General features: G+C 43.8%; 1 protein-coding gene across 1 annotated transcript in view; it reads right to left on the bottom strand.

Annotated features, from left to right (window-relative positions):
• The window catches only part of LOC126293543 (transcription factor SPT20 homolog), a 189,307-nt gene that overhangs the window by 66,489 nt on the left and 94,869 nt on the right, over positions 1 to 27,949 (bottom strand). Inside the window, exons 2-3 of the mRNA XM_049986809.1 lie at positions 22,839 to 23,138; positions 13,788 to 14,014 (exon numbers count right to left, since the gene is read on the bottom strand). Of these exons, the coding sequence (XP_049842766.1) occupies positions 13,788 to 14,014; positions 22,839 to 23,138 (527 nt within the window). The remainder of the gene's footprint in view (positions 1 to 13,787; positions 14,015 to 22,838; positions 23,139 to 27,949) is intronic.

Consider the following 27,949-nt stretch of genomic DNA (forward strand, 5'->3'; position numbering starts at 1 on the left):
GTTCCTAGGCGTTCGGATAGATAGTAAGCTGTTGTGGAAAGCCCATGTTCAGGATCTTGTTGAGAAACTAAGTGCTGCTTTATTTACCATTAGAACAGTATCTGAAATAAGTGACAGTTCAACACAAAAAGGAGTCTACTTCACATATTTTCATACGCTTATGTCATATGATATTATTTTTTAGATAATTCTTCTGATTCAAAAAGGCTATTTTTGGCTCAAAAACGGGCTGTTCGAGCTAGATGTGGTGTAAGTTCAAAAACCTCTTGTCGACCACTATTCAATAGTCTGGGAATTTTGACATTGCCCTCACAGTATATATTTTCTTTAATCTCGTTTGGTATTAGCAATATTAGCCTATTCTCAAGAGTTAGCAGCTTTCACTCAGTTAATACTAGGCAGAAATCTAATCTGCGTGTGGAATGCACTTCCTTGACTCTTGTGCAGAAAGGAGTGCATTATTCTGCTGCACCCATTTTCAATAAGCTGCCACAAGAACTCAAAAATCTTAGCAGTAGCCCAAACACTTTTAAGTCTAAACTGAAGAGTTTCCTCATGGCTCACTCCTTCTATTCTGTCGAAGAGCTCCTGGAAGAGCTGAAAAATTTAGCAAATTCCAGTCTTACATTGTTGCTTTTCTTTATTTAAACTACGAATTGTCGCCTGAATATGTTACTTATATTTAATTTTAACTGTTTCTACTATCGTGTTATAATTTCATGCATTGACTCGTTCCATGACCAAGGAGACTTCTCCATAATTTAGTCCCATGGAACAATAAATAAATAAATATAATAAAATAAAAAATTGCGAGTATAGACGACTATCAGCTGTAGAATGGAATGACGACAATGATAATTTGTGCCGGACCGGCGGGACTCGAACCCAGATTTCCCGTGATCGGTCACCTTACTCTTTGACTACCTGTGCACGATTCACAGCCACACCCAAACATCGGCATGTCATCAAATATGTTCACAATGGATGTTCGAGTACAGGCTACAGACGCATGGTTGATGACATACGAAAGTTTGCGTGTGGCCGTGATTCGTGCACGGATAGCCAATGGTATTAACAAAAAGAAAGGAATTATTGTTTGAACTAAATATTCCCACAACTGTGTAATCATTTAGTAATAATATTCATATTACACATTAAATAAACCGCAAGCCACTGATAATGGCACAGAGGTGCTGAAACATGTTTCGAAATGTGAAAAAACGGTGTTTTTTATAGCTGGCGGACCTTACATCCAACAATTTTCACTGAAAAAAAAAGAAAGTTCGTATGGCTCTGTGCACTATGGGACTTAACTGCTTTGGTCATCCGTCCCCTAGAACTTAGAACTACTTAAACCTAACTAACCTAAGGGCATCACACACATCCATGCCCGAGGCAGGATTCGAACCTGCGTCTGTAGCTGTCGTGCGGTTCTAAACTTAAGCGCCTAGAACCGCTCGGCCACAACGGCTGGCGCAAACACGGTAAAAACAAGGAGCTGCAAATCCAAATGATGAATATACGACGTTAAACGTCTTATACCTCCTTACAGTCTACAACTCTTTCTCTGGGTTGACAAATTCTGCCCAGGTACCTAAATTGCTGCGACACATTTTGAGAGGCGCATAAACTGGAAACATTCTTAGACCTGGTTTTCTACAAGGGCTGTGATGTCCTTACAGCTGGCAGTTGTCCGCCCCCAGTAGCTGAGCAGTCATCGGGACAAGATGTCAATCCGAAGGGCCCGGGTCCGACTCCCGGCTGGGTCGAAGGTTTTCTCCGCTCAGGGACTGTGTGGTGTGTGTCCTATCATCATTTCATCCCCATGGACGCGCAAGTCGCCGAAATGCCGCCAAATCGAAAGACCTGCAGCCGGCGAACGGTCTTCCCGACGGGAGGCCCTAGTCACACAACATTTACATTTTAGCTAGCAGTTGGACGTGCCCCTGCAGCCACGAACGCCGGCAACCCACCTTACGCTAGAGTTCTGCGGTGACGAAGCGCTAGGCGCTGACTGCGATCCTCTTCAATACATGGGAAACGTACGTACAAACGAAACTGAGCATACACTGCTAGAATACAATGAGAACAGTATTTATATAGCCATGTAACATAACATAGGCTGAGGTGAGAACTCCTGGGACAGCTACGTGCACACATATACAGATGGCGGTAGTATGGCGTACACAAGGTACAAAACGGCAGTGCATTGTCGGAGCTATCATTTGTATTCAAGTGATTCACGCGGAAAGGCTTTCGACATGACCACGCCCACACGTTGGCAATTAACAGACTTTGAGCGCGGAGTGGTTGTTGGAACTAGACGAACGGGCCATTCCATTTCGGAAACCGTTGTTGTCGTTGTGGTCTTCAGTCCAGAGACAGGTTTGATGCAGCTCTCCATGCTACCCTATCCTAGCAAGCTTCTTCATCTCCCAGTACCTACTCCAGCGTACATCCTTCTGAATCTGTTTAGTGCATTCATCTCTTGGTCTCCCTCTACGATTTTTACCCTCCACGCTGCCCTCCAGTACTAAATTGGTGATCCCTTGATGCCTCAGAACATGCCCTACCAACCGATCCCTTCTTCTAGTCAAGTTGTGCCACAAATTTCTCTTCTCTCCAAATTTATTCAATACCTCCTCATTAGTTATGTGATCTACCCATCTAATCTCTAGCATTCTTCTGTAGCACCACATTTCGAAAGCTTCTATTTTCTTGTCTAAACTATTTATCGTCCACGTTTCACTTCCATACATGGCTACAGTCAAATACTTCTTCAGAAACGCTTTCCTTGCCATTTCCAATTTTATATCCTCTCTACTTCGACCATCATTAGTTACTTTTCTCCCATAACAGCAAAACGCATTTACTATTTTAAGCGTCTCATTTCGTAATATAATTCCGCAGCATCGCCTGATTTAATTCGACTACATTCCATTATCCTCGTTTTGCTTTTGTTGATCTTCATCTTATATTCTACTTTCAAGACACTGTCGATTCCGTTCAGCTGCACTTCCAGGTCCTTTGCTGTCACTGACAGAATTACAGTGTCGTCGGCAAACCTCAAACTTTTTATTTCTTCTCCATGAATTGCAAATTCCTACTCCGATTTTTCCTTTTGTTTCCTTTACTGCTTGCTCAATATACAGATTAGAATAACATCGGGGATAGGCTACAAACCTGTGTCACTCGCTTCCCAACCACTGCTTCCTTTTCATGCCCCTGGACTGTTATAACTGCCATCTGCTTTCTGTACAAATCGTAAATAGACTTTCGCTTCCTGTATTTTACCCCTTACGCCTTCAGAATTTGAAAGAGAGTATTCCAGTCAACATTGTCAAAAGCTTTCTCTAAGACTACAAGTGCTAGAAACGTAGGTTTGCCTTTCCTTAATCTAAGTCGTAAGGTCAGTATTGCCTCACGTGTTCCATTATTTCTACGAAATCTAAACTGATCTTCCCCGAGGTCGGTTTTTATCAGTTTTTCCATTCGTCTGTAAAGAATTCGTGTTAGTATTTTGCAGCTGTGGCTTGTTAAACTGATAGTTCGGTAATTTTCAGGTCTGTCAACATCTGCTTTCTTTGGGATTGGAATTATTGTGTTCTTCTTGAAGTCTGAAGGTATTTCGCCTGTCTCATACATCTTGCTCACCAGATGGTATTTTTCAGGTCTGTGTCTCCCAACGGCATCAGTAGTTCTAATGGAATGTTGTCTACTCTCATAGCGTTGTTTCTACTTAGGTCTTTCAGTGCTCTGTCAATCTCTTCACGCAGTATCATATCTCCTATGTCATCTTCATCTACATTCTCTTCCATTTCTATAATATTGTCCTCAAGAACATAGCCCTTGTATAGACCCTCTATATACTCCTTTCACCGTTAGCAATTTTAATATTCCAATATCTACAGTGTCAAGAGCGTGCCGAGAAAGCCATATTTCAGGCATTACTTCTTACCATGGTTATTTTAGTGGCCGACGGCTTTTACTTAACGACCGAGAGCAGCGGCGTTTGCGTAGAGTTGTCAGTGCTAGCAGACAAGCAACATTGCGTGAAATAACCTCAGAAATCAACGTATCCATTAGGGCTGTACGACGAAATTGGGTGTTAGTGGACTATGGCAGTAGACGACCGCCTTAGTGCCTGTCCTGAGCTCAAGACTATATCAGTTGGATCCTGGAGAAACGTGCCCTGGCCAAGTCAGTCTTGCAGTTGGTAAGAGCTGATGTACGGTTCGACTGTGGAACAAATGACACAAGTTGTCAAAAAGACACTGTGCAAGCTGATGGTGGCTACGTAATGGAGTGGGCTGTATTTACATGGAATGGACCGGGTCCTATGGATGTCCCGTTACTTGTAAACCATTTCCACCCATTTGTGAATTTCATGATCGCAAACAGCGATGCAATTTTTACGGATGACAATGTGGCATGTCACTGACCCACAATTGTTCGCTACTGGTATGAAGGACATTCTGGACAGTTAGGGCGAATGATTTGGCCACCTGGTTTCCCCGACACAATTTCCAACGAACATTTGTGGGACAGAATAAAGAGGTCAGTGAGCCGTGCTGCGGCTTGCTTTGGTGCTGCTTGTAGGTTTCCGCCCTCTGTTGGAGGCCAGATCGTATTTGGCATGGTTGCCATTGTTTGTCTTCTTCTCGTCTTGACTGGCGCCACTCAGTTTCGGAAGCATTGCCTGTCTGCTAGTGGTAGCAGCGAGGGTTACCGATATGTAGTAACTGTTGCCCTATTTAACGGCAACGGTATTTCAGCTCTCTTGAGACAGAGACGACTCCGCTGGCTGGGACACGTCCACCGTATGGATCCTGACGGATTACCACGTGAGGTGATGCTTGGAGAGATCTATATAGACAAAAGACCTTTAAGACGTCCTGTACTGAGGTTCTGCCATTGGCTTGACAAGTCATGTGAAAAAATGCAACATGCAACCCCCCCCCCCCCCCACACACACACACACTGAAACAATCATCTACCAAGATGTCGTGGCATATATATATATATATATATATATATATATATATATATATATTCCTGGAAATTGAAATAAGAACACCGTGAATTCATTGTCCCAGGAAGGGGAAACTTTATTGACACATTCCTGGGGTCAGATACATCACATGATCACACTGACAGAACCACAGGCACATACACACAGGCAACAAAGCATGCACAATGTCGGCACTAGTACAGTGTATATCCACCTTTCGCAGCAATGCAGGCTGCTATTCTCCAAAAAATGGTTCAAATGGCTCTGAGCACTATGGGACTCAACTGCTGTGGTCATTAGTCCCCTAGAACTTAGAACTACTTAAACCTAACTAACCTAAGGACATCACACACATCCATGCCCAAGGCAGGATTCGAACCTGCGACCGTAGCAGTCCCACGGTTCCGGACTGCGCGCCTAGAACCGCGAGACCACCGCGGCCGGCCTGCTATTCTCCCATGGAGACGATCGTAGAGATGCTGGATGTAGTCCTGTGGAACGGCTGGCGCCTCAGTTGGACCAGCGTTCGTGCTGGACGTGCAGACCGCGTGAGACGACGCTTCATCCAGTCCCAAACATGCTCAATGGGGGACAGATCCGGAGATCTTGCTGGCCACGGTAGTTGACTTACACCTTCTAGAGCACGTTGGGTGGCACGGGATACATGCGGACGTGCATTGTCCTGTTGGAACAGCAAGTTCCCTTGCCGGTCTAGGAATGGTAGAACGATGGGTTCGATGACGGTTTGGATGTACCGTGCACTATTCAGTGTCCCCTCGACGATCACCAGAGGTGTACGGCCAGTGTAGGAGATCGCTCCCCACACCATGATGCCGGGTGTTGGCGCTGTGTGCCTCGGTCGTATGCAGTCCTGATTGTGGCGCTCACCTGCACGGCGCCAAACACGCATACGACCATCATTGGCACCAAGGCAGAAGCGACTCTCATCGCTGAAGACGACACGTCTCCATTCGTCCCTCCATTCACGCCTGTCGCGACACCACTGGAGGCGGGCTGCACGATGTTGGGGCGTGAGCGGAAGACGGCCTAACGGTGTGCGGGACCGTAGCCCAGCTTCATGGAGAGGGTTGCGAATGGTCCTCGCCGATACCCCAGGAGCAACAGTGTCCCTAATTTGCTGGGAAGTGGCGGTGCGGTCCCCTACGGCACTGCTTAGGATCCCACGGTCTTGGCGTGCATCCGTGCGTCGCTGCGGTCCGGTACCAGGTCGACGGGCACGTGCACCTTCCGCCGACCACTGGCGACAACATCGATGTACTGTGGAGACCTCACGCCCGACGTGTTGAGCAATTCGGCGGTACGTCCACCCGGCCTCCCGCATGCCCACTATACGCCCTCGCTCAAAGTCCGTTAACTGCACGTACGGTTCACGTCCACGCTGTCGCGGGATGCTGCCAGTGTTAAAGACTGCGATGGAGCTCCGTATGCCACGGCAAACTGGCTGACACTGACGGCGGCGGTGCACAAATGCTGCGCAGCTAGTGCCATTCGACGGCCAACACCGCGGTTCCTGGTGTGTCCGCTGTGCCGTGCGTGTGATCATTGCTTGTACAGCCCTCTCGCAGTGTCCGGAGCAAGTATGGTGGGTCTGACACACCGGTGTCAATGTGTTCTTTTTTCCATATCTTTGTGGCGACGGTGTTGTTTTTCTGGGTCGTGTGAATGGGCCAGTTCGATTGGGGACTCAGGTGGAGCCAGGTCCGTGCAGAGTGAGAACACGCCGGTACCGCTGGCGGCACGCATGGACTGCCAGATGGAAGGGCTGTGGTCACGTGGGCGCACGACCTCGTCGCAAACCGGATGCGGCAAGCTTTAAGGTAAGTGGATTTCCACCATTGTGATACCTCGCGATTCCGCAGTGACTTGGGTTCGTCTTGCTGCTCGTAGTGTCGCCGAAGCGAAGAGCAGCGAGCTGAGTGCTTGGGGAAGGCGGATCTGATTAGCTTTCCTCGACTTCTTATTACTGTTTACTGCGTTCAGCTTGTTACAATTTGTTCGACCAGCGGTATTTTTCTTACCTGGTGGCCGCTAACGCCCCAGTTACCTGCCCTGGGGGTTGGTGTACTTAACGACAGTGTACGTTTCCTCGCCTTGCCGTTGCTGTCCGATAAGGCGTGTAGTTTTGACAGTTTTCTTGATTGTAGGCCGGTTGGTGATTCTTCTGCTCTGGTGGTAGTGATTTCTTGCTCGTTCCGGGCGCTCTAAGCACAGTATTTTAGGGACATAGTGCAGATCGCCGGTTCCGGCTTTGGCGTATTGTTCCATTGTTGCATTTAGTTTATCGGTCGTCACGTAGCTGCAGCAAGATTGTCATTAGTCATTCGTTAGACTGCCACTAGTGTTAGGTTACCATCTTGTGAAGTGAATGCAACTCTTGGCTACCTATCTCATCGCTCGCGAACGTGTTCGTTGATGGACCTTCTCAGAGGTCGATTCCTGGAACTCCGTGTGTGGCCCTTTGGTTCTTGTAAGATATGTGTGTTCTAGAAGGAGGTCTGATGGCCAGTAGTTAAGCGTAAACCTCCTTTAGTCCACGCCTTCCACGGGTATAATCTGCCTCAGTACCCTCTAAGGGATTTATGTACTGGTCCTTGTGTTTTATTATTGTATTATTTATTACAGTACCTTGTAATGTCTACATTAAACGTTAGACATGTCTAGTTAATAGTTCTGGTTGCCTTCTGGAATAAACCTAGCAGTCTAGTGTTCAGTGGATGTTAAGGGTTGTGTTAGGAAGTTAAGCATAATCTTATTTCACTCGCTTGGTGATCAGTTGCTTGGTTTTTTAATTAACCTTTGCTGTTGTATTCGCTGTTTTACAGCAGGTTTCTAAATTTTTTACACTATTGCCGTTCCTGGGGTGTAAGACCTTCAGCCTTGATTGAGGTAATTTGCCTTAAAATTCTAATTTGGTATTTATATTTACGCAGTAAGTCTTTAAAACCTTATTTACTGCCATTCCTGGCGTCTGATGCCTTCTACTGTGTTTGTGGCGACTCGCCTTTAATATTTCAATACCTGTAATTTGTAAGTTGCGCCGAGTTTTAAACAGCTCTTTAATTGAAACTTCCTGGCAGATTAAAACTGTGTGCCCCACCGAAACTCGAACTCGGGACCTTTGCCTTTTGCGGGCAAGTGCTCTACCATCTGAGCTACCGAAGCACGACTCACGCCCTGTACTCACAGCTTTACTTCTGCCAGTACCTCGTCTCCTACCTTCCAAACTTTACGGAAGCTCTCCTGACAACCATGCAGAACTAGCATTCCCGAGTTCGAGTCTCGGGCGGGCACACAGTTTTAATCTGCCAGGGAGTTTCATATCAGCGCACACTCCGCTGCAGAGTGAAAATCTCATTCTGGAAACATCCCCCAGGCTGTGGCAAAGCCATGTCTCCGCAATATCCTTTCTTTCAGGAGTGCTAGTTCTGCATGGTTCGCAGGAGAGCTTCTGTAAAGTTTGGAAGGTAGGAGACGAGGTGCTGGCAGAAGTAAAGCTGTGAGTACCGGGCGTGAGTCGTGCTTCGGTAGCTCAGATGGTAGAGCACTTGCCCGCGAAAGGCAAAGGTCCCGAGTTCGAGTCTCGGTCGGGAACACAGTTTTAATCTGCCAGGAAGTTTCATATCAACGCACACTCCGCTGAAGAGTGAAAATCTCATTCTGGAAACTCTTTAATTTATTGCCATTCCTGGCGGGTAAGGCGTTTTGCCCAGATCACAGTGGCTTGCTTTTAAAACATTATCTGCTGTATCTGTATTTAATGGTGATTGTAACTAAGTGAAAACACTATTATTTACGCAGTTGTTTATCCCTTCATTGACAACGTGTGGTATTTTTATTTATTGTTGAGTCTGGATTTACTGGTTTAAAATAAACCGTCTGTAACTGTAAAAGGCAACCAATAGTGACTGATTACGGCCCCGTCCACAATCATAACCGAATCCTTCCTTCCCTTGACTACCAGATTTCAGTCAGTTCGTCCACAAAATCCTGCGTGGACAACACTTTTGTAAATATGGACGGGTATAGAGGCACCACAGCGCAGTATTTCTGCCGTGGGTCCATGCCACGTAGAGTTGCTGAACGACACTGGGAGAAAGGAGGTCCTACGCGATATTAGGACTTTTGTTACCTCAGTGCGGTAGGATACGGTACGAAAAGAAATAACACATTTATTCAACATCAGCTTCACAATTCAAAGTCTTGTCTTCTTCGTGTTTTTCTTTCTTTCCTTCGGAGGATTTTTTTACGCAACGTCCTAAGCATAGCTACAAGTTACCTCTCAGCCCCTGCAGTTTCATCCAAATTAGACATTTCATTTCATTTTCTTATTTAGGCGAAGACATGCGATTTCTTCGATAGGCTGCAGGCTCAAAAGCAAATACATCTTTCTAAAACATCGTAGACTTTCCCACTACTCATTTACTGACACTTTAAATCACACGTAAGTTGTAATATCCTGTGACAATGATTTACGGACTTTAAATGTCTCATGCCTCCTTACAGTCTTTCTCTGGTTTCGCAAATTCTGTAAAGGTATCTCGATTCTTCGTATACGTTTTGAGAAGTGCATTAGTTGGAAACATTGTTAGTGTTGGTTGTCAACGTGATTTAGTCTCAGATAGCAGCTCGGTGTGCGCCTGCAGTCAACAGCATCGGCAACCCACCTCACGACACAGTTGTGCGGTCACGAGGCGCTAGGCGCTTTCTACAATCAACCTCTACTCTACATAGAGAAACGGATCCGACGAACGAAATTGAGCATGCACAGATAGGACGCAATGAGAACAGCATTTATGTAACGACATAACATTACATGCGCTTTTTTAATGGGCATCATATTCGACGTTGACTGTAGAAACTATGTACTTCTGTATTGCAATTTTGGTGTTTGGACCATTTCCATGTGGCACTGCAAAATATTTTGCTTCAGTAGATATCAGACTTCAAAATCCTCCGACATGGACACATGTCTTCTTTAAAAATATGCCTTTTCACTGTAGAAATACGGTAACATCAGCCGAGTGTGACATGATACGTGTCGGGTGATTATGAAGTCTGACATGTGCTGAAGCAAAATATTTGTCAGTAGCGTTTGAGAATGGCCCAAAGGTCGAAACTGCATTAGCGAAATAAATAATTTCTACAGTCAACGGCGAATACGATGCCCGTCAAAAAATTCTACATGACTGTGAACCCCGACCACGGGAGGTTAGCCGGCCCATGTGGACGAGCGGTTCTAGGCGCTTCAGTCTGCAACCGCGCTACCACTACGGTCGCAGGTTCGAATCCTGCCTTGGGCATGGATGTATGCCATGTCCTTAGGTTAGTTAGGTTTAAGTAGTTCTAGGACACTCATAACCTCATATGTCAAGTCCCATAGTGCTCAGAGCCATTGAAAGTTAATCATTACATGCCCTGTTCGTTCCACAGACACACATAGGTGTCTTGAATAATAAACAACTGGCTGGTCTTGTAAATAATTTATTTAACGATCTGTTTCACAGCCTAGGAGCCACATTATCAGGTTAAGTACGGTGAAACATGACATTAAAACTGAAACATGGGCGGGACCGAACATTCCTTGTCTATGAATAAATGACACAATTGGCGAGTTTATCCGACGATCCGCTAATTGCGTCATTTATCCATAGACAAGGAATGTTCGACCCCGTCCATGTTTCAGTTTTAATGTCATGATTCACCATATTTAGCCTGATGATATAGCTTCTAGGCTACGAAACCGATCGTTTAATAAATTAATTATTAGATGTCTACTTATGGTTGTTATTGTCACTATACAAGTTAGTTTATGGCATAGAGATGGGATTGTCAGGTAAGTGGAACACCTTTTAGGTTCCTCTCGAACTATAGTTCGTTAGTAACTAACCCTTTCACGTTTTCGGGTAAGATATTGAAGAGGTGTGGTCTGAGTAATAGACACCTTTCTGGATCAAAGTGAAGTTTGTAATTACTCCTGCCATTTATTATGTGAACTGAACTGTTATTGTGAAAGAGTTATGCAATACGATTTTTTTCATTAAAGAATAAGTGTACAGGGAACACTACTTAACACATCCACAACAAAATCACGTCGCAATCAGGTTTTTGTATTTTTTTATATGTGTGAAACGTGAACTTCGGAACTCAAATACCACTCAAGGAAAATATTCGATGAAAATCTCAAAAATTCGCTATTAAATAGACTTTGAATTTTGCGAGCGTATTTCAGTACCACAGTGTAAGATCGTTTTCCCGATTTGCCGCGTTCTTCATTAGTGCAGCCTCCGTAAGTCTTTCAGACCTGAATTTTTTTCTGGAAGACGGAAAATGTTTCTTGATGTTCTCACATGACTTTTTAGTGATTTTAGATGTAAGGTTTGTAAAACCTATATACCCCTTTTATTTTAGTTCATAAAATGAAGCCAAGTGTACGACGTATGTTTTAAAATTATGCTTCGTACATTTGACTTCATTTTATGGCTAAAATAGCTAATTACGAAGTATTCTATATTGTAACAAGTAGCAAAATGATCGTTCAATAATTACCATGCAAAATAACAATAACAGTATTCAATTATACAGCGGAATATAGCGAACCAAGCGTACACGTCTTTTCTGGTGGTTACGTGCTGCTGCTCATTGCTCCATTGACTTGCTCATATTTTCATGGTGATGGCCAGGATTTAGGAGCACTTGCGCATGTGAAATGCTTGAACATTATAGATGTGAACTTCAGGTTTCCGTGGGAAAAATGCTTCTGTTGTAACTAAGACAGAGAAAAAGTAATGTACACAAATGTAGCCAGATGGCGTGAAAGCGTAAAATTTCCTTTCCCCAGAACTCGCTGGAAAGGAAAATATCTATTTGGTACAACTATAATTTCTCTTTATATCTTGCATTACTATTATTGTTACTATTGTCATTTTTAATGTTATTCTTGTTAATACTATTATCACTATTTGGGACAGCAGCGGCTGTAGTACACTTGCTACCATTCCAGAATGAGATTTTCACTCTGCAGCGGAGTGTGCGCTGATATGAAATTTCCTGGCAGAATAAAACTGTGTGCCGGACCGAGACTCGAACTGGGGACCTTTGCCTCTCGCGCGCAAGTGCTCTACCGACTGAGCTACCCAAGCACGACTCACGCCCCGATTTCGAGTCTCGGTCCGGCACACAGTTTTAATCTGCCAGGAAGTTTCAACTGCTACCATTATTAAATATTAGCCACTATTAGTTACTCACATTATGTCTATAGACACTCAAATCATTTTAATACTGATTGTCATTTTCTAATTGTTGTTTTTTAGGCAATATGTGTTATAAACACATTAATGGAATTTTTGCGAAAGTAATTAAAAACAAACTGAAAAAAATTTTAGTACCCAAGAACAACAATGTGGATTCACGGCTGGGAGATCATGTGTAGACCATATTTTCACATTACGACAGATTTTGGAGAAACATAGGGAAAAATCAGAAAATATAGGATTAATTTCATAGATCTAGAAAAAGCGTATGATACTGCGCCAAGAAAATTACTTTGGAGAGCACTACATATGGCAACTTAAACCCTTCCTTGATTAAAATAATACAACAGATGTATAAAGATAACATATGCCAAGTGAAAGTTGGTAATAAACTTTCGCAGAAATTTAGAACAAGCAAAGGCCTTTTACAGGGCTGTCTCATATCACCATCATTATTTAAAATCTATATAGATATTAGCCTTAGAACATGATCTCGTAAATGTAATGGTATGGGATTAGAAATAAGAGATGGAGTTCACCTACACCATTTATTGTTTGATGATGATCAAGTAGTCGTAGCACAAGATGGAGAGGATCAACTAGCAGTAGCATACAAAACTTGGGGTTTGAAGATTAATTACCAAAAAACAGAATACTTTACTTGACTAATGATTCAAATGAGCTATACATTGAAGGAAAGAAAATCAAAAAAATAAACACTTTCTGATATTTGGGATCCATTTTAGAAATCGAGGGAAAATCAGAGTCAGAAATTAATAAAAGAATTAGTAGCGGACGGAGGGTCATTGGAATGCTTAACTCACATATGGAGCAGGAATGTAATGAGCAGAACTAAAAAATTAATATACAAATCCATATTAGAGAGTGTGGTTCTGTATGGAACGGAGAACTGGACAATTAACATTAAGCACATTAAGAAATTACAAGCTCTAGAGATGGACTTTTGGAGAATATCGGCAAGAATCTCCAGGAAAGAAAAGATAAGGAACACCGAAGGAATAAGGAGAATGGAAATAAAAGAAAGAATATATGACGTAATGGATAGGAAGAAATTACAGTGGTACGGGCAGGTACGACGAATGGAGAAAACGAGAATACCAAAATTGATACTGGAGTGGGAACCGGAGGGGGGAAGAAGAAGAGGACGACCTATGACCACCTGGTTCCAAAATGTACAGCACACATTGAGGAGAATGGGCGCAGAGGAAGAAGACACACAAGATCGAAACACCTGGAGGAATATTTTGAGAATATAGTTTAAGACCGTTTATTGTTTGTATTGTTATTTCCGAATAAATTATTATGTTGGAGATAAGCCTCTGTAAGGAAAGGCTCAAAATAATAATAAAAAAATCTTAGGAGATTACTGTTCAATGTAAAGGGATTACTGTATATGTGTAAGCCTGGTCCCATGTAATAGAAGGCTTCATGGCGCTAATCTGATCAGGTTTTGTAAATAAATGCTGGTCTCTCGCCCAGAGTACCTTGTGGTGGTGGTGGTGGTGGTTGTGGATGTCGTGGTGGTGGAGGCAGGCTCTGGGTCCCTGCTGGCCTCCGCCGTGGGGCGGCCCCCCGGGCTGGTGAAGTAGTTGAAGTCGCCGCCGGCACCGGAAGTGCCGCGTGACGTCACCTGGACTCCAGTGTCCGGTCCGGACGCTGGAGCCGAACCGGGCACACCGCTGGCCGAAGGTCGCACCAGCTCTGCTGAGCCCTGCACACACCACAACACTTTGTTCGCCTCGTTATAGGTATCTAACTTAAGACAATAACGTATGAGAATTAGGTCTTCTCTTGATATCAGCTGCCTCAGTCGTACATTAATTAATAGATCAACATTTGCATGATCACTCTGCAATTCACATTTAAGTGCTTGGCAGAGGGTTCATCGAACCACAATCATACTATCTCTCTACCATTCCACTCCCGAACAGCGCGCGGGAAAAACGAACACCTAAACCTTTCTGTTCGAGCGATGATTTCTCTTATTTTATTTTGATGATCATTCCTACCTATGTAGGTTGGGCCCGACAAAATATTTTCGCATTCGGAAGTGAAAGTTGGTGACTGAAATTTCGTAAATAGATCTTGGCGCGACAAAAACGTCTATGCTTTAATGACTTCCATCCCTCCTCGCGTATCATATCTGCCACATTCTCTCCCCTATTACGTGATAATACAAAGCCAGCTGCCCTTTTTCGCACCCTTTCGCTGTCCTCAGTCACTCCCACCTGGTAAGGATCCCACACCGCGCAGCAATATTCTAACAGAGGACAAACGAGTGTAGTGTAAGCTGTCTCTTTAGGGGACTTGTTGCATCCTCTAAGTGTCCTGCCAATGAAACTCAACCTTTGGCTCGCCTTCCCCACAATATTATCTATGTGGTCTTTCCAACTGAAGTTGTTCGTAATTTTAACACCCAGGTAGTTAGTTGAATTGACAGCCTCGAGAATTATACTATTTATCGAGTAATCGAATTCCAACGGATTTCTTTTGGAACTCGTGTGGATCACAACACACTTTTCGATATTTAGCGTCAACTGCCACCTGCCACACCATACAGCAATCTTTTCTAAATCGCTTTGCAACTGATACTGGTCTCTGGATGACCTTACTAGACGGTAAATTACAGCATCATCTGCGAACAACCTAAGAGAACTGCTCAGATTGTCACCCAGGTCATTTATGTAGATCAGGAACAGCAGAGGTCCCAGGACGCTTGCCTGGGGAAGACCTGATATCACTTCAGTTTGCCGTCTATTACTACGAACTGCGACCTTCCTGACAGGAAATCACGAATCCAGTCGCACAACTGCGACGATACCCCATAGACCCGCAGCTTGATTAGAAGTCGCTTGTGAAGAACGGTGCCAAGAGCTATCCGGAAATTTAGAAATACGGAATGAACTTAAGATCCCCTGTCGATAGCAGCCGTTATTTAGTGCGAATAAACAGCTAGCTGCGTTGCACAAGAACGATGTTTTCTGAAACCATGCTGATTGCGTATCAATAGATCGTTCCCTTCGAGGTGATTCTTAATGTTTGAATACAGTATATGCTAAAAAAAAAAAACACAAATGCAAACCGACGTCAATGATATAGGTCTGTAGTTCGATGGATTACTCCTACTACCCTTCTTAAACACTGGTGCTACCTGTGCAGTTTAGATAGTCGCATTTCACACCTTGGCTGCAGTCGCATATTTCACACAGTCAGCTGATTTCGGCGATGTGTCATTTTTAAACACATATGCATATATTTACTATTAAAAACAATCTTGATCACGATTTATTTATTAAGGTGACCGGTTTTAACCACTGCTGTGGTCATCTTCAGACCATTAAGAGGAACCTCTTTCAACTGGAGAATCACTACTCAATGGTTTGAAGACGACCACATCTGTGGTCGAAACCGGTCACCTTAATAAATAAACCGTGATCAAGACTGTTTTTAATAGTAAATATTCATAACATATTGATCACTGCCAATCCCATAATGTATTCAAAAGTAATTAACATATTCATATCTTCGTAGTTAACAAAATCATCCTATGTGAACCATGGCTCGTACAGAGGCATACAGGCATTCATTTTTCCCTCGTTCTGTTTGGGAGTGGAACAGGGAGAGAAGATGCCAGTTGTGGTACGAGGTACCCTCCGCCACGCACCGTACGGTGGATTGCGGAGTATGTATGTAGATGAATTAGCTTCCTCATGCTGAGTTATGTGGGCGATCTGTAAATATTCAGCTTGAGGGAAGACAAACTGTCAGCGAAGATTGCATTTGTAAAACCTTTACTTACGATAACCGGTTTCGGTAAAACAGAGTTACCACCATCTGATCTCAGTAAAGGTTAATACAAGTGCCCAATAAAAGCTATGTAGTCCATATCGTGATTAGCCGGATAGTTGCGTTGTCATATCAAATTTGGTACCCATCTTACAAGCCATCCTATGTGAGTGCATGCAATATACGTCCGTAATTCAAATACAGGATGATTTTGCTAAAAGGAGACGAAGTATAGGAAATGATGCCTAAGAGGATAAGGAGCAAACAAAGCTCCTACGGACACATTGCCAGAAATGAGGGAGGCAAATGATCTTAGACACTGCACGTGTCGACGTGTGAAAGAACATATGAGGACGCAGCTGACAAATGGGAATGTTATGTATGTACTACTGTAAACACAGTAATCTGAAATATGTAAAAATAGTTGGTTGATGTCCTTTAGCATTTAATGAATCCATCGATACTCGTTTTCTGCCGGCCGGTGTGGCCGAGCGGTTCTAGGCCCTTCAGTCTGGAACCGCGAGACCGCTACGGTCACAGGTTCGAATCCTGCCTGCATGCATGTGTGTGATGTCCTTAGGTTAGTTAGGTTTAAGTAGTTCTAAATTCTATGGGACTGGTGATCTCAGAACTTAAGTCCCATAGTGCTCAGAGCCATTTGAACCAACTGAACTCTCTTTCTCAGCTGAAACTTCTGGTACCGCGTATCTTGTTTATTGGTGTGGAGCTCGATGTAATAACATAATTTTCAGTCATTAGCATTCCTTTGTCCTAAGCGAGGTTTACCTAATCGTTTTGTATACGGGGTGAGTCAGCTACCCCTACCGCTGTCGTTTTATGCAACACGCAACATACGGCGTTCGAAAACCACGCGCGAATTTTCACAATGTCTCTCGCTAAGTGCAGACTGGAAGTCCTACAGAAAAAATGAACCGCACCTCTTTGTAGAAAATTTAATGTAGTTAAATTTTGTTTTGGTATACGTTTATACTGGAGGCCGCAGTTTACTAGATATTCAAGAAGAACATACGAAATTGACCTTCAAACGCACCTCGAACCCCTCACTCGCCCCACGGCAGTCAGGATTTCTAGTACGCTGTTCGTGGCACTCCTTCCTACCACAGTACAAAAAACTTGCTACTGCCCGAGCTATTCCCGATATTCGGCTTTTTTTGGTCTCTCTCGATTGGCGTTATTACACCAGCAACGTAGTCTGTTATTTTCTCAACATTATTAATTTGAACTTGACCGTGAGGGTAATGAAAAAAATACTACTTTTGTAAACGTTACGCTAAAACTAACTGCTTTGACAATAGGATCCAAATTAACCCTCTCTGAGGGAGTAGTTTCGTAGGCGGAAGGCCTGACGAATGCAACGACGTAACTGTTCATTTTCTGCAGCTAAAATTTACAAAATTGTTATGTAAAATTTACACAAACATCAGTTTTACACTGAAGTTAAAATCTTCTGGGTTATTAGGCCGCGTCGTATTCCCTTTAAAATGATCGACGCGACACTCGTTTTTGATAGTGTTATTTCTAGCAGTACTGGACACCGGACGAACCTGAGGATGATCCCAGGAGAAGGGTCGAAACGTAGATCATTTTAGAGGAATTACAACGTGGCCTAATAAACCTGAAGATTTTAACTTCAGTGACAGCGGCCACGAAAGCCTGCAGACATACATATCAACTGCAGAATCTGTACGTGCTCGATGAAGCAGGTGGCGGAATAAGGGCAGTCAATGAAGACCAAAATAGCTCTAATGTTTGAAATAATTTGTGCAGTCGCAAATGCAGTGGTTGGAGGGAGTGACATGAACAACACACTATACAAGAAATCCTTACCGGTGGGGACTGTGTTTGGGAGTGAGGGTGCATTTTGAAGGTAACTTTCGTTCGGGTTTCTCGAATAACTCGAAAACTACGGCAGTACAAAGTTTATCTACATTAAATTTTCTATAAAAACGTCCTGCTCCTTTCCTGTAGGACTAACAGTTTGTGTGTAGCGAATGTGAAAATATGATGTTCTCACACGTGGTTTTTGAAGACCACATATAAGATTGGGGGGTAGATAATGCGACATCGCTAGGGGCAGATGAATCACGGTGTATACTGAGAAGCCGTAATTACGGTAACCTCCTACTCGTTCTGGTTCCACTAACTTATCCCCTCTTCCCTGTTCCACGCGCGAATGACGCGTGGGAAGAATGATTGTCGGTAAGCCACTATGTCGGTTATAATTTCTCGAACTTGTCATTTCGAAAGCGTATTTGGGAGGAAGTAATATGTAATATGTTGTCCGACTAACCCTGCGAGGTATGCTCTCGAAATTGCACTAGTAAACCTCTCCGTGATGCACAACGCCGCTCCTCTAGCGTCTGCCGTTGGACTTCTTTGAGCGTCTCTGCAGAGCTCTCGCATCGACTAAACGCTTCCGTGACGAAACGCGCCGCTCTTCGTTGGATCTTCTCCATCAATCCTGCCATACTGATGAACAGCACCCAAGAAATGGTCGAACAAGCTCCTTGTACCCCCCTTCCTCCGTGGATGAGTCACATTTCCTCCCCACGTTGCCGGCAGAGAATGCTCATGTAATAGAAGGCCGAAGAGGACAAGTAAAAACCGGAAGCAGTACATAAAGAGAAAACAGTGTCTCTTAGAAAGGAAAAGTCGCGTTCTGCAAAAAGGAAACTGTTCATAGCTCCTCAGGAAACTGATCCTTCGAAAATTACATATATAAATAAATAAAAATAAAACAGTCGCTTTTCCTCAGTGTGCGGATATCTTTTTAATGATGATTGGATACAGTAAGATAGATGAAAAGAGTGGTGGCATGAAGACATAAGGTTTTTTGAAGGTGTATGTGACCACTGATACAACAATTTCATGTCTGAACGCTTGTCCGGTTGAATCACAAGTTGCTGACACTGATGACAAATAGCTGGAAACACTGTATATCGTAAAATATCTAGGGGTAACTATCCACACCGACTTCAAGTGAAATGACCTCGTAAAACAAATCGTAGGAAAAGCAGATGCCAGACTGAAAGGGTATAGGAAGAATCTTAATGAAATTTGGCTCATCGACGGAAAATGTGACTTAGAAAGACTTTGTTCGGTCGATTATTGAGTATTATATGGGGCCTATGGTGAAGATTAGATGGGTAGATCACATAACTAATGAGGAGGTATTGAAGAGAATTGGGGAGAAGAGGAGCTTGGGCACAACTTGACTACAAGAAGGGATCGGTTGGTAGGACATGTTCTGAGGCATCAAGGGATCACCAATTTAGTATTGGAGGGCAGCGTGGAGGGTAAAAATCGTAGAGGGAGACCAAGACATGAAAACACTAAGCAGATTCAGAAGGATGTAGGCTGCAGTAGGTACTGGGAGATGAAGAAGCTTCCACACAATTGAGCAGCATGGAGAGCTGCATCAAACCAGCCTCTCGACTGAAGACCACAACAATAACAAGACATGGGGCCAAAGCAGATAGGGCTGATATAAGAGGTAGAGAACATGCAACGAATAGCGGCGCATTTCGCCACGGGATTGTTCAGTCGGAGCGAGAGCGTTACAGAGATGATCAAAGAATTCCAGTGGCAGGAGCTACGAAATTTCGAGAGTAGTTTCCGAGAAGAGTCGGAAAACAAAATAATTTCCACTCGTTCCCCTTCCCCCATATACATCTCTTCAATTTATCACGACGAGGAAATCCGAGAAATTAGCTAATACACTACTGGCCATTAAAATTGCTGCACCACGAAGGTGACGTGCTACAGACGCAAAATGTAACCGACAGGAAGAAGATGCTGTGATATGCAAATGATTAGCTTTTCAGAGCATTCACACAAGGGTGGCGCCGGTGGTGACACCTAAAACGTGCTGACATGAGGAAAGTTTCCAATCGATTTCACATACAGAAACAGCAGTTGACGGGCGTTGCCTGGTGAAACGTTGTTGTGATGCCTCGTGTAAGGAGGAGAAATGCGTACCATCACGTTTCCGACTTTGATAAAGGTCGGATTGTAGCCTATCGCGATTGTGGTTTATCGTATCGCGACACTGGTGCTCGCATTGGTCGAGATCCAATGACTGTTAGCAGAATATGGAATCGGTGGGTACAGGAGGGTAATACGGAACGCCGTGCTGGATCCCAACGGCCTCATATCACTAGCAGTCGAGATGACAAGCATCTTATCCGCATGGCTGTAACGGATCGTGCAGCCACGTCTCGATCCCTGAGTGAACAGGTGGGGACGTTTGCAAAAAAACAACCATCTGCACGATCATTAGTGACGTATGCAGCAGCATGAACTATCAGCTCGGACACCATGTCTGCGGCTACCCTTGACGCTGCAACACAGACAGGAGCGCCTGCGATGGTGTACGCGACGACGAACCTGGGTCCACGAATGCTTTTGCAACCTTGTGTTTGTCCTGCAACCATTGCAGCTTGGCTGTTTTTCAGTAGCACTCAATTTCATTTATAAACTTTTATACTCGCTTTTGCCTGGTTCATTTGTTCAACTTTTATATTTTATCTTTCATCAGTTAAATTCAATATCTCACTTCTTATCTGAGTATTTCAGCTGAGCCCTGTCGTTTTGGTCTTTCATGCTGCGTTCATTCTTTCATCTCTCAAATCTACCCATTTATCTGATGTATTCCTTTCTCCTGTTTCAACGAATCGTTCCCTAATGGCTCATTTCTAACTTTCAGTGATATCTGGTTTTTTCAATTTACCCAGGTCTCTCCTCTATCACTTTTTGCATATCCAGACTTATTACTGTCCTCACAGTTCTTACCCATTCTTCACTGTTAGTTCGGTAGGTGTTCCTAACTAGGCTGTTTAATAGTGTAACTTGTCATATACCTAATGTACAAAGACTTAATGAAAACTTCGATTCCTGGTATCGTGTGTAAGCAGGCTGTTTAGGTTTTTTTATTGGTAACGCCACGTAGCGCTCTGTATGAAAAATCACTGGCTGTCCTGAGCGCAGTCTGTGGCTGGTTTGCATTGTCGTCTGCCATTGCAGTGTTGGGCAGCTGGATGTTAACAGCGCGTAGCGTTGCGCAGTTGGAGGTGAGCCCCCAGCAGTGATGGACGTGGGGAGAGAGATGGCGGAGTTTTGAAATTTGTAATACTGGATGTCATGAACTGCTATATATATTATGACTATTAAGGTAAATACATTGTTTGTTCTGTATTAAAATCTTTCATTCGCTAATTATGCCTATCAGTAGTTAGTGCCTTCAGTAGTTTGAATCTTTTATTTAGCTGGCAGTAGTGGCGCTCGCTGTATTGCAGTAGCTTGGGTGACGAAGATTTTTGTGAGGTAAGTGATTTGTGAAACGTATAGGTTAATGTTAGTCAGGGTCGTTCTTTTCTAGGGATTACTGAAAGTCAGATTGCGTTGCGCTAAAAAAATATTGTGTGTCAGTTTAAGCACAGTCATGTATAAATTGTTCAAAGAGGACGCTTCACGTGTAGTACAATACCTCACTTTAAAATGATTGGTATCGTGATGATTCGTGAATTTCATAAAAATAATACTAAATTGGAGACCAATTAGCAGACACTATTACAAAATAAAACAAACAACAACGTATTTTAACAAACTGTGGCATTCATTGTAGTAATGGGAAAGACTTGAATTAGTCAAAATGGTAGGAATAAAATAAGTGGTATTAAGCACCAACTGTAATTATTCAAATAATAGGACTTTTATGAATGTAGTTTACTCATTCAAGAAGTTATTCTGTCGCTTGCGAATGAAGGCACATATTTTACAACGTAAATTTAGGATGAAAGCTGTAAAGAATATTCCGTCTTAATAACTTTACTAATTAAACCTGTATTGTTGTAACCAGATGTACGCCTAATTATAAAATTCTAGGCATCTGTTACAAATCCTGTCAATCTAAACCTATTTCGTTTTACCCTCTTAGCTTCAATTATTGTTCGGAATGTGAGTCGTTGTGTAGGTAGCGTGTTTTAATTAATTTTGTGCAGTACATAATTGTACTCATATTTAGATGGAATTTTCACATTTAAAAACATTTTTTACATTATAAATTTCACATATTATTCAATTCTGTAATTTTAGACGTATTATTATTTGTAATCAGAACATCTTAGTTTTGGAACTTTTAATTGTAAATATGATTAAAAATATGTTGTCATTATTAAGTAATAACGGTCCAAGGGACCATCCATTATTTGGAATATATAAATATGGAAGCAGCAAAGCTGCTGGGACGGGCAGTTTGAGGTGATGTCTCGATGTGTAACCTGTGTCAGTTACTTGAATATTATTTCACTAAGATTTAAAGTTGCAAAGCAGTATGTTTCTTGATTTGTAAACCAGTCAGTTGTTTTACGAAGACATACTGAACAACTCGGCCTCTTCACAATGTGTCATGATGGATTTGGTCAGCTGTTACGAACGGAAGAATAAATGTTTAAAAACTGGAACCGATCACTTTCACTGTAAACCACACACTTCATGAAGATCCAGGTAATTTACGAATATTTCAGTTATGTGGAGAAAAATTTCGTCTTAACCTTCTACTTATGATTCTAGATAACATCAGACGACATGTACTTTTGATAAGTCAGTTCATCTTTCTCCTAAGTTTTCAGGATTACCTTACTGACGAGTAGATAATAATGAAGTAGATGTGTTAGAAACATATGTGAGGAGCGAGTGGCCCATTAGAGCGCGCCGACGTTTCAGCCTACCTGCTGTCGCTCCTCCTCAGCGAGCTGCTCCTGCGCCTCTTCTTCCAACTTGGTGAGCGCCTGCAGCAGCGCCTTGCGCAGCCCCGGGTCTATGTTCAGGGGTGGCAGAGGGCCCAGGTCTGCCCCTGCCGTCGGAGATCCTGGCGCGGTCGCCACTGCTGCCGCCGCCTTCTCGTCGACCTCGCCTGCCCCGTCGGCGGTCGTCGGCTCGTCGGGACCCGACGAGGAGGGTAGGCCAGGTGGCGGTGCATCAGCTGTGAGGCAGGCGCTCAGCGCTGCCACAGCCAGCAGGCTTATACACTGTGGACAAAATCGTCTCATCAGCCTCTACGTCGACCTCAACGCCCTCATCAGCCGTCGTCGGCTCGTCGGAAACCGACGAGGAGGATAGAGCAGGAGGAAGGTAGCTAGTCAGCTGTGAGGCAGGCGCCCATCACTTCCAGAGCCAGCACTTTAACACACTGCAAACAAAACCATCTTGTCTTCATCTCCTTGAAGGCATACAACACAAAGCAAAGTGACCAAGTCAGCACCGTGGTGAACGGGGATGTGGGCACAGCTGTTTCTGTGGAATAGAAATATCGAACCTGTGGATAACAGCCATCTGCTTTGACAGTGGACGTAAAGCACATATCGAAATCCAAAACAGGGTCTCCCAAAAGTAACGACTCATTCCAGAATGAGACTTTCACTCTGCAGCGGAGTGTGCACTGATATGAAACTTACTGGTAGATTAAGACTGTGTAGCTCACATGGTAGAGCACCTGGCTGCGAAAGGCAAAGGTCCCGAGTTCGAGTCTCAGTCCGGCACACAGTTGTAATCTGCCAGGAAGTTTCATAACGACTTATTTTCACAAAACATTAATGTAAATTCTTGTTTTACAGGTCTCTGAGTTGCTCTATACAGATGAAACAACGGCCGTTGGTTCCCGATTACTGGAAATGCATGAGCTGTACTATCAACAATATGGAACATACTTACCAACAAGGACACGTATCATCCTTGATGTGAACAACTTCAGATGAAGAGCAACTGAGGTCAATGAGGAACGTCCCAGAGGACCATCAACATGGTACGACGGAGTCTGGAGCATTGAAGAGGCAACTGAAAGGAGCCCAAGAACTTCTGCCTGTCAGCTGAGCCGTTGAACATTCCACGATGCACTGTGTGGGCGCTGAAAAATACTGGGCATCGCATTCATGTGATGCGTCACCTGGAGGAAGAAGATAATTCCGCTCTTGTGGAAATGTGTCCTAATATTTTGGAGGCTGTGGAAATTAAAAACGTATTAGGTAAATATATGTGCACAGACGAGGCCACATTTCACATTTGTGGTTTTCAGAGCCGTAAAAACTGCCGGAAATTGGGCGCCAACAGTGGTCATGATGAAACAAAAATGGGAGGGAAACATCCCAAAACTGAGTGTACGAGTATGAATTAGCAAGACTAAGATTTATGCGTCATCCTTTTTTTGCAGAGCAAACGGTAACAGGTACAAGCTACCTTGATAATTTGCAGGAGTCTGAGTTTAATGAAATTCTGAATTTTGTTGTGTACCACTCCTCCTGCTTTTGCTTCCACTATTCGATATTACCTCATCGGCTAACAGACAACATGCCGCATTTGAAAGATGCTTTCGAGAGAACTTCAGTGACTTAACACATATGGCACTTGATCAAATAGTATGAAGATAAGAGCGCCGCAAACCGATGTCCTGCCGTCAGGAGAAGAGGTTTCCACAAACATCTGCTCAGTTATACCAAATGTAAGCAAACATGTGACTCACGTGTGGTTCTTGTCTTTACTTGTACGCTTGACGTCTTTCAGCCTGTCTTCTGCTGTTATAGCTCGTAAAGCTATTGAGACACTCACAATGTATACGCCAGTCGAAAAAGTGAATGTCGTTTATGGAGAACGCCGCCAAACTACTAGAACAGCAGTGCAGTTGTACGCTGAAGAGTATCCAGTCAGTGTCATACACCCGCGGTCTGTCTTCCGAACATTATGAAAAGCGTTGTAGAAGTTGCAAGTGTGGAGAATGAAGTATGCCAAGGAAAATGAAGAGCAACTCGAGAAAGAAGTGAGACTACCATTTTAGTAACAGTAACACACAGTGTAAGTAGGCTGTTTAGGTTCTTATATTGGTAACGCCACGTAGCGCTCTGTATGAAAATCACTGGCTGTGCTGTGTGCAGTCTGTGGCTGGTTGGCATTGTTGTAATACTCGCCATTGTAGCGTTGGGCAGCTGGATGTGAACAGCGCGTAGCGTTGCGCACTTGGAGGTGAGCCGCCAGCCGTGGTGTATGTGGGGAGAGAGATGGCGGAGTTTCGAGAGCGGACGATGTGGACGTGTGTCCATCAGAGACAGTACATTTGTAAGCTGGATGCCATGAACTGGTATATATAATATGACTTTTGAACATTATTAAGGTAAATACATTGTTTGTTCTCTATCAAAATCTTTCATTTGCTAACTATGCCTATCAGTAGTTAGTGCCTTCAGTAGGCTGAATCTTTTACTTAGCCGGCATTAGTGGCGCTCGCTGTATTGCAGTAGTTGGAGTAACGAAGATTTTTGTGAGGTAAGTGATTCATGAAAGGTACAGGTTATCGTTAGTCAGGACCATTCTTTTGTAGGGATTATTGAAAGTCAGATTGTGTTGTGCTAAAATAATTGTGTGTCAGTTTAGTGATGATCAGAATAAGTAAGAAATGTCTGAGTACGTTCAGTTCTGCTCAGCTGTTTGAAAAGAAAATAATGTAAGAGGTTTATCAGCGCAGTCATTCATTAATTTTTCTAAGGGGACGTTGCAGTAGGTATGATAGCCGTGATAATAATCACAGGAAACGTTAACTAACTGACCCGTTTGCTCGCTTTTGGTGTAATAGGACAGACTTCTGCGCAACCTCCTCTCCTGTCAGCGGAACAGTAGTTTGCTACGCTGTAATCTTGATACTATTTGATCAACTCTCATACATGTTATGTCGCTGAAGTTCCCTTAGAGGTTTCTTTCAAGTGACGCTGAAAAAAGAAACAGTTCCAATAGAAAAAGAAGGAAATTTGGCGGCTATAAATGATAAAAATCATTTGCGAACAACAGGAAATTAGCAACATAATCCGCTACAACTTTGCACAAAACCGCTCCTCGATATGCACTAAGTGATCAAAAGTACCCGGACACTCACAAAAACATACGTTTTCCATAGTAGGTGTAATGTGCTGCCAACTACTTCCAGGTACTCCGTATCATCAAACTCAGTAGTCATTAGACATCGTGAGAGAACAGAATGGGGTACTCCACGGAACTCACGGATTTCGAACGTGGTCAGGTGATTGGCTGTCGCTTGAGTCTTACGTATGTACGCGAGATTTCTTCGCTCCTAAACATCCCTAGGTCCACTGTTTCCCAAGTGATACTAAAGTGAAGGGACACGTACAGCAAGAAAGTGTACAGGTCGACCTCGCCTGTTGACTGACAGAGACCACCGACTGTTGAAGAGGTTCGTAATGCGTAATAGGCAGACATCTATCCAGACCATCACACAGGAATTAAAAACTGCACCAGGATCCACTGCAAGTACTATGAGAGATCGGCGGGAGGTGAGAAAACTTGGATTTCATGATCGAGCGGCTGCTCGTAAGCCACACACAACGCCGGAAAATGCCAAACGACGCCTCGCTTGGTGTAAGGAGCGTAAGCTTTGGACAATTGAACAGTGGAAAAGCGTTCTGTGGAGTGACGAATCACGGCACACAATGTGCCGATCCGATGGCAGGGTATGGGTATGGCGAATACCCGGTGAACGTTATCTGCCAGCGTGTGTAGTGCCAACAGTAAAATTTGGAGGCAGTGGTGATTGGTGTGGTCACGTTTTTCGTGGAGGGGGCTTGCACCCCTCGTTGTCTTGCATGGCACTATCACAGCACAGGCCTACATTGATGTTTTAAGCACCGGCTTGCTTCCGACTGTTGAAGAGCAATTCGAGAATGGCTACTGCATCTTTGAACACGATCGAGGACCTGTTCATAATGCACGGCCTGTGGTGGATTGGATACACGACAGTAACGTCCCTGTAACGGACTGGCCTGCACATAGTCCTGACCTGAATCCACCTTTGGGATGTTTCGAAACGCAGACTTCGTGCCAGGCGTCACCGACCGACATCGATACCTCTCCTTAGTTCAGCACTCCGTGAGGAATGGGCTGCCATTCCCCAAGAAACCTTCAAGCGTTTGATTGAACGTATGCCTGCGAGCGTGGAAGCTGTCATCAAGGCTAAGGGTGGGCCAACACCATACTGAATTCCAGCATTACCGATGGAGGGCGCCACGAAGTTGTAAGTCATTTTCAGCCAGCTGTCCGGATACTTTTGATCACATAGTATATTTATTCATTCTCGACTTAGTTTCGTCACCTCGAATACCCTCCTTACAGCGTGACGTAGCTACAACGTCACCAAGAGGGATTCCAACTCACTGTGGGCAGCATCTGAGTGTTTTAGTTCATCAATGTATAGTTACGCATGCAAGTTTCCAACCCCGAACGTATACCATGACGTCACACGTACGTCGCTGACTGGGTCGCTTATAGACTGTCGCCCATATTCTGAGTTTCTGTTTGTAGCGTTAGCGAGGCAGAGCAACATCGTTAAACATTCGTATATATCTCTTACATCTGATCCGGATAGTTTCTCCCCACAAACAGGTAGCCCCCACATCGGGCGGTAACATCAGCCCGCATAGAAAGTGGAGTGATTAGCCGCTGGACTCACTGGCGGATGCCACACGCATCTCCTTACACCCCTGCACCAGCTCGTAAGGAACAGATGCGTTTCACTTTGTGCGTCGTAACTTTCTATCACTTTCTACCGTTTCAGATGTACCAACCTGCCCAGTGTGTAGCTGGGTATCTAAAGCCTGTGTTACAGTGTCTCGTATCGCGTGTTTTATTATATTTCGTAAAACCTAGATTTGTCTTTTCCTCAAAAACACGTAACAAAACCTGACGCATCTTTAGAGTGAACCATTGCTTATTATTACACAACTGGCCATTAAAACTGGTATACCAAGAAGAAATGCAGATGATAAACGGGTGTTCATTGGACAAA

The sequence above is a fragment of the Schistocerca gregaria genome, chromosome 10 (assembly GCF_023897955.1).
Source record: "Schistocerca gregaria isolate iqSchGreg1 chromosome 10, iqSchGreg1.2, whole genome shotgun sequence".
Lineage (NCBI taxonomy): Eukaryota > Metazoa > Arthropoda > Insecta > Orthoptera > Acrididae > Schistocerca > Schistocerca gregaria.